This window comes from Prinia subflava, chromosome 3 (genome assembly GCF_021018805.1).
Source record: "Prinia subflava isolate CZ2003 ecotype Zambia chromosome 3, Cam_Psub_1.2, whole genome shotgun sequence".
Taxonomy (NCBI): domain Eukaryota; kingdom Metazoa; phylum Chordata; class Aves; order Passeriformes; family Cisticolidae; genus Prinia; species Prinia subflava.
Genome location: NC_086249.1, coordinates 83,354,005 through 83,363,631, shown reverse-complemented (window position 1 = coordinate 83,363,631; position 9,627 = coordinate 83,354,005). Strand labels below are relative to the sequence as shown.

The 9,627-nt window shown below is 38.2% G+C and overlaps 1 protein-coding gene across 1 annotated transcript in view; it reads right to left on the bottom strand.

The window, feature by feature from the left end:
• Positions 1-264: 264 nt before the first annotated feature.
• Positions 265-9,627, bottom strand: part of COL4A1 (collagen type IV alpha 1 chain) — a 119,848-nt gene continuing 110,485 nt past the window's right edge. The window contains exons 48-52 of the mRNA XM_063392790.1: positions 9,406-9,618; positions 8,486-8,663; positions 5,563-5,677; positions 4,758-4,930; positions 265-3,165 (exon numbers count right to left, since the gene is read on the bottom strand). Of these exons, the coding sequence (XP_063248860.1) occupies positions 3,084-3,165; positions 4,758-4,930; positions 5,563-5,677; positions 8,486-8,663; positions 9,406-9,618 (761 nt within the window). The 3' untranslated portion in view covers positions 265-3,083. The remainder of the gene's footprint in view (positions 3,166-4,757; positions 4,931-5,562; positions 5,678-8,485; positions 8,664-9,405; positions 9,619-9,627) is intronic.

Here is a 9,627-nt window from a genome sequence, read left to right as displayed (position 1 = left end):
ACATCATTTGCTTCAAAATATATATTGGATCATTTAATTATATTTTTATTTTGTAGTATGTATAGAATTTTTTTTAATTGAAAACTGATCCATTCCTATTTCAAAAGGAAAATCGCTGGTGACTAGAACACGTCAAAATAGAGATGGAGACATGGGAAAATGGTCATATATTCAATAGGTTCATGTTAGTAGATTAGATCAAGGTGTTTGTTAGAATTAAGTTGTCCATCCCAGTGTTACCACAAAGAGAGCAAGGGCACCACCTGCTGTTTCAGAAATGTATTTATTTAGAACATGACAGAGACTCTTCAAGTACTGCACTCAAAAATTTTCTCCTGAAATTGAAGCTTCTGCAAGAAGACTTGAATAACTGATGAGTTAGCTGTTGCCTGTTCACACAATGAACTGTATTGTAGCCAAACACTGGCCATAAATGCCTGAATATAGGGTACTTAAGAGGTTTTTGAAAGCAGGGCAGCGTTCCACATGGGCTCTTCCTCACCCAGGGCATCAAAATCTAGCATTCACACATTTTCAGGAGATCTGACTGATATTCAATAAGCACCAAAATATTTAGAGACCGATTTAAGAAGAAATAGCATCTTTAGCATGAGAATGGTTTAGGTCATTATATGAGCTGGAGGTTATGGAATAAATAATTACTATGAGATAAGGAAGACATCTAACTACAGGTCAAGCAGTTTTCAAAAATTTTCGAAGGACCTTGTTTCTAAATGCTTCCAATTGAGAAGACAAGGGTTCATATACACCCAGCTGATTTAAACATACATGAAGGAATTTATAAACCCATCTGTCTGGCAGTTCTAAGACCATTTGACCATAGCAAATTAAATCCCTAGCTGACCAGGAGATAAACTGTAGAGTGTGAGCAGCAGTTTGGATGCTCTGAGTCAGTGAAGACTGAATTCTTGCATAATTTTTCCTAGATGCCACATCACCTTATAGTCATCTCCTCTTCTTCTGGATATCAAGTGTCCCTTGGGAAAACCCTGCATGAGGCTGCTCAGGCATAATCAGACTGTTTTAGTTTATAGACTAGCAAGGAACTTTCATGTGGACTGGTCTTTTAAAAATAAAATTATCAAGTGTCAGAACTTCCATGAGAGTTAAGAATCATTGCTAAATGAAATGGCCAATTTCTATGCAGGAGCCTTCAGCCATTTGGTCAGAGAATGTCCTGAAGAATTTTAAGTGAAAGCCAAGTTCAAAACAGCAGCAGCCATGCTGTCTTCACAAATTTTGGAAAACAACATGAAACTTCAGCAAATTATGTGCTTTTGCCAAGGAAAACAATAGCATGGCCCATTTCCTCTTCAGCCAGAGCCAAGATTCACCTTGCCCTTTTACAAGCAGTTATATATTTTAATTTTTATCCTGTATAATTCAGTTCTGTTTGTGCTTGAAAAATTCAAAGGAAAAGTGAAAAATGTGCATAATTTGATCGATTCCCATGAACTGAGATGAAGTTAGCAGACTTTTGTAATGTGTTTGTATCAAATACATTTCAGTGACAAGTTTCTCATGTTCTATCAGCTTCAGTTCTTACAAGATAACAACAGGTCTCAGTGCCCTGTTTCCCCCTTTAGAAGATGCTTTGTACATCTGCAAGATGTGCAAACCAAAAATCATCTAGGACTGCATCAAGCTTGTGCATTTATTGGTGGCTTATTAAAATTTAATTCATTACTGTAAATGAATGCTATTAACAAATTAGTAAAAACTTCTTCCTTTCTTCTGTTTTTTTTTACACAAATAGTTTTATTACAAACTTGAATTTTTAAGAAATACACATGTAAGAAATTACACAAAGGCCTTGGCATTTGCAAAAATCTTTTGGTATTTGCATGGTAATAGTCCATAAAACATTTTTGGACACAGACGTGCTCAAACAATGGTATCATTGCATAGAAATTATTTAGAAATATTTCTGAGGCCACTTTGAAGATTTTTTGGCACAATATTAACAAAATTAAGGCCTTATACTTTTCAAAATCAAGTCATTCAGTGTGTGAGTAGTGTTTAAAACCCTGAAAAATATTAAATACAGAATAAAGACTATAAGCTCAAAGCAGGATTTACTATTATAAACACAAATAACTATTAACCTGGGTTCAGTCTCTGCAACTTCAGCATTGAAATTACTATTTAAAATGAACATTTCACATCATATTTTGGCATTTAACACCTAATTCATGACACTGAAAAGAAGAAAAATTTTTAAAGTTACTTTTTGAAATTATAAACTCAGAGCTTGATTTGCCTAATGGTTGATATCTATATAAATTACTAAAATATTTATATATTTTTTTTTCTTGACGATTGCTGGATCATTCTTTATTCCACAGGAAAGTTTGTTCTACTGCACAAAGAAGCTGCATAGTACCAACATAGCAGAAATTACTTGCCTATTTGTGAAGCCAATTTGGCAATCTCCTCCCGGTGTAGACCCATTAATACTGAGCACTAAAGGCTACAAACAGAAGCAAAGGTTTGCAGGATGGCACTCTATGTTGTGAAAAGATGGTTACATGATGCTTAACCACAGTCTGTAATCCCAAACTTCTTTTTTACATCAGTATTTCTTTGTACAAGAACAATAAGTACATACCCAAGAGTCTGGGATTTTAAGACACCTAGATAACGGTAACAAACTTATCTGGGGAAGAAAAATGAATCTAAATATATAATACAAGAATGAGAAAGGGGGGTCAAACAGTATAAGGTAGAACTGCATACCTCCTAGCACCTTTGCATTTTTTTTTCTGGATAAATGCTGACTTCTTATTCTATCAGTGCACTGCATTTATATAAAAAATACATATACTTTGATCAAAAGTGCCATTTGGCATGTCAACATTTGAAGCTTATCTTTGTTGTCTCTTTTCTTCTTTAGCAAGGACAGGGCCAGTAAAGCAGTGTGTGTTAGTTATGCAAGTTCCTAAAAGGCACTTTACTGTTTTCATACTGGACAACAATGAGGTACATATGATATATGTCTAGGCTTCATTGCTGTTAAACGAATAGCACCATATTGTGTGAAATTAGTTGAAATTCAAAAGTCATTATGTTCTCCTCATACAGACTTGACAACGGCTAACATTTGAGCGTAGATCCCCGGCTTTCAAAGTTGAGGGAGTCGGTTTCCTGTAGAGAAGACAGAAATGAAAAGACCCATTAGCAATTTTCAGGTTTATAATTGACAACAACTTTGAATGCAAGTCTTCCTTCCAGCCTCTGCTGAATCAAGGTGTTCCTAAGTTCTCCAGTGTGTAATCACTTCCAAGTTTGGTCACAAACTATTGTAAGATTAGTTTCAAACATCACACACTTACAGCTACTGAAGAATTCAGTTCTTTCACAAGGCATAACATTTCCTTAACCTAGAACACCATCTGTAAAAGCAGCAGTTTGAAAACTATCTAGAATTTGGGTAATTAAATAAAATTGGGCAAAGAAGCTGAAATTTGACTGTTTATGAGTTTCTGCTAACTCTTGTGATTTAAAGACAAATGAAAAGCTGGCAAAGGAAATTACGTGATGTCATATAGAAACACAAACCAAAGACTTTAGTCTGTAACCTATCATAAGGAATTACTCCTAGCAACTAGAAATAAGTGATTTTCAGACAAAAGTGTGCTTGCACTTAATGCTTTTCATTAAAAAAGATTATGAGTTTACAAGAAATTTAGGAGTATTTGTGATTTATGATAGCAGGGCAGGTCCCCTGATCTGGGATTATTTTATTAACCTGAGGCATAGTTTGTAGCCAGAAAAGGGTGTGAAGCTGAGAGGTCTCTGAGTAGGACTCAAGGAATGGAAACAACTGTAGTGCTCACTCTGGATTTTCTTATGACCAGCTTTCCTTTCCTAGGGATCCAGGTCCTACCCCAGTGGTGGAGTGGTTTTGGTAGTAGTTTTTCTGGATGATGAGATTATCACAGCCCCAGTGATACTCAGCCCCAGTGCTCAGTTTTTCTACCCACTCCACTGACAACTCCCTGATAACAAACAGTGAAAACTGGCTAAACAACCCGCTCCATTCTGAGACAGACAAGACAGGTCTAGAAGACATGAGGAGAGGACGGGTAACAGGAGCAGCAGTCAGGACTCTGGTGGAAGAGGGTGATTACCTGCACTCTGCTGACCAGCTAAGCTATGCAGACATGGGAGCTGATCTACATACTAACATATTAGTAACATTCATATAGAGCAAATTAGCCTGTGTTGAAAAATACTTATGTGCAGGAGACCAGAACAAAGCCTGTTATCACCAGCTGCATTTTCCTCAAACATACTTCCTCTGACATTAGAGAAAGGTAAATAATTGTTCAACTCACTTAGTTTAACACCTGTACGAATTGCAAGTGGTTCTATTTTATGTTAACATCCATTACAAGAAATTTTATATTCAAATCTAATTTCAAGCCGTATGTCAGCCTATCCCAGTTACCTCTTGGTGAATAAAATAAAAAACTTAGTGTTAGATTATTCTGAAAAGCAAAAATACATGGTACAAATGACACATTGCAAACACTAAATGAGGATACATTCATTAATTCCCCTAGAAGCTACTAATTTTTTTTCATTCTGTTATGAAAGTAATTTAACTTCATAAATTAACTGGTGCTGGTGGACAGCCAATACTTGAACCTGTACGACATTCAAATAATACTTCTTTTATTCGGTGCTAAGGCTCAACGGAGTCTCAAAGAGTGATAAATAAATCATGAACTTACTTGAACATCTCATTCCTCTCTATAGTGGCAAGCCAGAAGCTGTAAGCATTTGCATAATAATTGCAGGTGCCCCGGCCGTGGCATTCGATGAAGGGAGCGCTGCGGAACTCCTCCAGGCAGGAGCCGGGGGACGCCAGGGCCTGGCCAGAGCCCTCCGCGCCAGCGCTGGTGTGCTACGAAAACACAAAACCACTGCTCAGACAGGGGCCCTTCACTTCTTCTGCTACAACTCTGATGGACTCTCTCGCACAAATATTTCTTCACACTCCTCTCGTGGACTCTGTGCTGTCCATCTGCTGTTTTATTGCTCAGCTCAAGGAGGAACAAGAAGGTGGAGTGGAAGGCTCCAGAGGTGGTGTTGGGTTCTCTCACTCAACAGCAGCGTGACACATCAGCAATATCAGCTTCAGGGGCAGCTGCATGCACAGAAGTCCCTCAGGAGAGACAGCAGGACCCAAGCTATCTCTAGGTAAGCAACATATCAGGGCTAGCTCTTGACCCAGAAGGCACAAGGTCTGGTATGGCTTTCATCTGAATAGCTTCACTCCATTCCCACCCCACATCACAGTGGCCTCTCTCCCACATTAGCCAAATGCTAACAGCTCTGGATCCACGCTGTGTCTCAGACCATGCCCAGGCCTTGCCTGGGAAAACAATCAGATTCTTTTTGAAGTCACTGCTTCAAAGGGTGGAGGTCTAATGCCCTTCTAAAACCCGAAGTGACAGAGTCAGATATTAGCTTTCTGTAGATCAATCCCTGACACAAATGCTTTCCTCTGCTCAGAGTATGTCCCAGTGCACCTACCATGACAAAGGAGTAACCAATCCAAAGTGAATTCCAGCCTTCAGGACACGGTGGTATTTGAATTGTTTGACTGTGAACAGCTATCACCATAGCAGGAGCTTCACACACAGAACATCTAGAAGGATCAAGACATGAATGAGCTGTGTGCATTTAAGGATTAATACTTCTTTATTCAGAAGCTAATTTCTTTATGGAATCTTGAAATAGAAAATGTTGTCATGTTCAAAACCAAAGGAAAATCACAATGTTTCATTTAGAAAAACAACCAGCTGGTTATTTTTCCTTTTTTGTATCTAATTTATTTTGTAAAATTCTTATTTCTCCCTTACTTAAAGACAGTTCAGCTATTAAATCCTATTCCTATTAGCTTTCCTATGAGAAAAGAACACGAGACCTCTTATCTGAATATTTACATGTATTTTTCTTTTTCTAGTCCTATTTGTACTGAAGTTTCTAAAAGTGCTCAATGTCATGAACATGGGAGGCAAATAGCCAAACACTGCAACTCAGCAAGTATCACTCAAAAGTGGTCTACTGTGATGTGAAACAAGTAACAGCAATTCATCGTCCTAAACTTAGCTCTGACTTCCAGAGAAAAAGCCATCTCTCTGGAAAATGTCTTACATAGGCAATCACTGCTAATCTAATCTAATGCAGACTCTTTCCCATGCATTTTCCTTGAAAGTGGTTTTTATTTACATTTATGGGCTGTATCTCCAGTAAGAGATTTCTTGCAAAGTAACTTGCACAACAAGCTTCAAAGCAGTTCTCCAGAAAGGCATGCAGCACCAGTTCTTTTACTTTAGATAAATTCCTCATGTCTCAGAACTGCTAGGTTACTGAATAATCCAATGACCAATCATGCCTTCACAGGAGAATCATAAAAAACCCATGAGCTGAGCTGGAATTTTAATATGGGGGCTGGTAATAAGGAATTTGGTAGATACAATCCGTTTTTTCTTGTACAACCCTTTAACTGGCTGCTGCAGTTAGCAATTATGAAAATGATTCAAAACTTGAAAATGAATCAAAGTCTGATTCCTATTATCAGAGCAGGGACAAGAATCAAGTGCAAAATGGATTAAGTTGGATTCTGGAAAATGCAGAGAAGCAAAGGTATTCAGAATGAAAGCTTTCTATTTCTGCCTTGGGAAGACTGCTTTCATACCTACTGCCTTCATCTTCAGTGCAGAAGCAAGAGAGTTATTTTAAGAAACACATCAATGGAAGAGTAAGCTAAAAGAAGGAATGTAAAGCTGCCTCTATTCTTGGAGCTCTGCTTTGCTTCAAGTCATTTCTGGTATTTCAGTAGAAGGTCTTACAGGAAAAGAAGTCCTACGATTCAAGGCCGCAAGTGACACTTCTACACATTTTCAACATTTGGACAGGGAAAACTGTTGTTTAAAAGGCATCAACTAATAAAATAAACTGAAAGAAGAGTCTTCACTAGTTTTTTAAAATTAATATTACAGCTATTTCACTCATTGCTATGACTAAAAGGAGAAACACACATAAGCATACATACACACACACACATGTACATACATATACACACTTACGCATTTTTACAGTGCACAAGCTAATCCGTAGGCGTAAGATAAGGCAAAGTGTTGGTTAGTATCTCCTTTGGCAAGAGTTTCAAACATGACTGTTAAAGGCTATTTTGGTTTCATGATATGGGATGGCATAAAAGCAATATAAATTTCAGAGGTTGGCAATTTGAATTTTTCTGAAAGTCAAGCCCCTTCCATTCACATGCAATGAACAACAATAAATTTACGACCAACAAAAGCTATGTCTCTCTTGGGAATCTTGTCCTCAATCTGCCCATTCATTTTCCAAATATACCAACTTCTTTGGTGCTAAATCAAAAGTAAGAATACAGAGTACAGCTGCAGATACAGGATGGATTTCACTGTGCAAAATAAACATGAAATGTTTTGCAGTAGAGCCATATAGTTTTTTGAACATCCAATATGTCCAGAATACAACCTACTAATGATTGGGATTGTCCTTTCTCTTGGATGTACCTGAGAAATCGTCACCAGCAATCTCCACTCCCATTCATTAAATATGGCTGGAAGAGGCATCAGCAAGAGCTGATACAGATTAGAAGCAATGACAGAAAGGACAGTAATGCCTAAATCTAACAATTATCACTTAAGCTGTAAGTCAAAGATTCCCTTGTCAGATTCATATCTAATAGTGGGGCAGTTCGCCACACTTTTGCTCACAACTCTGACTTCAGCACCAGACATATTATGCCAGAAGAGGTTTCCTAGTGGTCTTAGAATTTCAAATGGACCAAAACTTTAACATTCGCATTGATGCAGAACAGTTATGTCTCTGATATAAGCACCATTTTTTATGCCAGCTGTGAATCTGGAATTATTAAAAGATAGATGATTGATTTTGCAGTTGTTTCCTTTATTTCAGACAATAATGACTGTATTCAAGCAGAATGTCTAAAACAATGGAACAAGCCTGTCAGTCTACTGTATGATAAAAATGCTACCATTTTCAAACAAAAGGAAATTGAGCCCTAAAAAGCTTCTAGCTATGGCTAGTCAAAAACCAGAAGTGTTTCGGACAAGAATTGTGAAAAAATGCAGAAGTTTTTCTCCTTCAAAGTACATCACAGCCCTTTCAAGACAACATTTCAAAGTAAATCTTTTCATTTTAATTATACTCAAAATAGGCTATTCTATTCGTTTGGGTTTCCCCCAAATTGAATTTATTTTTGATCAAAGTCTGAACTGAAAACATGCACACTGAAACATTTCATCAAAAGAATTCAAACTTTAAATTTAGAGGCAGGAAATAAAAATATATAGATTAAAAACCTTGTCCAGAAAAATAAAGTAACCTACACTCTTTCCACAGGCTTTTTTAATTTATAAATACAGCAGAACTGAAACCATACCTGCTGATGAATGGTCTGATATTATCACCAGTGATAGGAGCCATATTCATTGGCATGGGTTCAGGAGTAGACAGCCAATAGGAGTAGTCATTCCTTGACGCAAAATTACAGACGTTGTTGATATTGCAGAATAAGAAAGGCATGGTACTAAATTTACGAAGACAGCTTCCTGCTGTGCCTGAAATGTTGAGTGAAAGGTTATTTCTTAACACAGTTTTGTTAAACCACCACCAACTGCCTAATTATTTCCACGAGCAGCTAAAAAGGCAGAGAACATTTGCTCTGGAGGGCTCAGGTTTCTTAGAGGAAGTGAATTCTCTTAGCTTCATGAGGAAGGAATGGGACAAGGTAGTCCAGTCTTGCCTGCAGAATTACAGAATACATTAGATTGGAATAAACCTCTAGAGGTCATCTATCCTACTGCCCTGCCAGTTAGATATGGTTTCTTGGGTCCAGATTTAGTTGTTTTGAGGATCTTCAAAGACAAGAAATTCAACCATTGCTCTGGGGTTCTATTCCAATGGTTGACAATCAGCACGATAAAAAAGCTTTTATTTATGTTTCACTGAAATGTATCTCATACTTGTGGTCCATTGCTTCTTCTGTCACTGAGGAGCTCTGAGAAGGGCTCTAGTATATTCTCTACCCTCCCTGTAGACAGCTGCAGACTGCAATAAAGGCCTCCCCACAAATATTGGTTAAGGCTGGGCAAACCCAGTTCTGTGAGACTGCCCAGACCCCAGAAGCCATTTCAGTAACTAGGTGTTGTATTCATTGTGGTACAGCAACATCTTCCTTGTTCTGGAATGCCTAGGTCTGAGCCAGAGCAATTACACAGTTTTGCTCAATACAGTTCTACAAAGGAGAGAAACACTTGGTTTGTAACAAATTCTAACTGAATTGATTTGGCCTGTACTTACCCAGGTCTTGGCCATGTGCTCTTTCATTGCCTTGTACATAAAGCAAGGAGTAGCCGTGGTAAATGAGCCTTGTTCCAAAGGGACACGATGGTTCTTCAGTGGTTTGGCTGTGTCTGGTGACAAGGAAGCCGTGAGCAACAGACGGCGCCCCTGGTGGGCCCATCGCCCCGGGCAAGCCATCGGGGCCAGGGGGGCCAGGGAATCCTCTGGGCCCTGCAACAG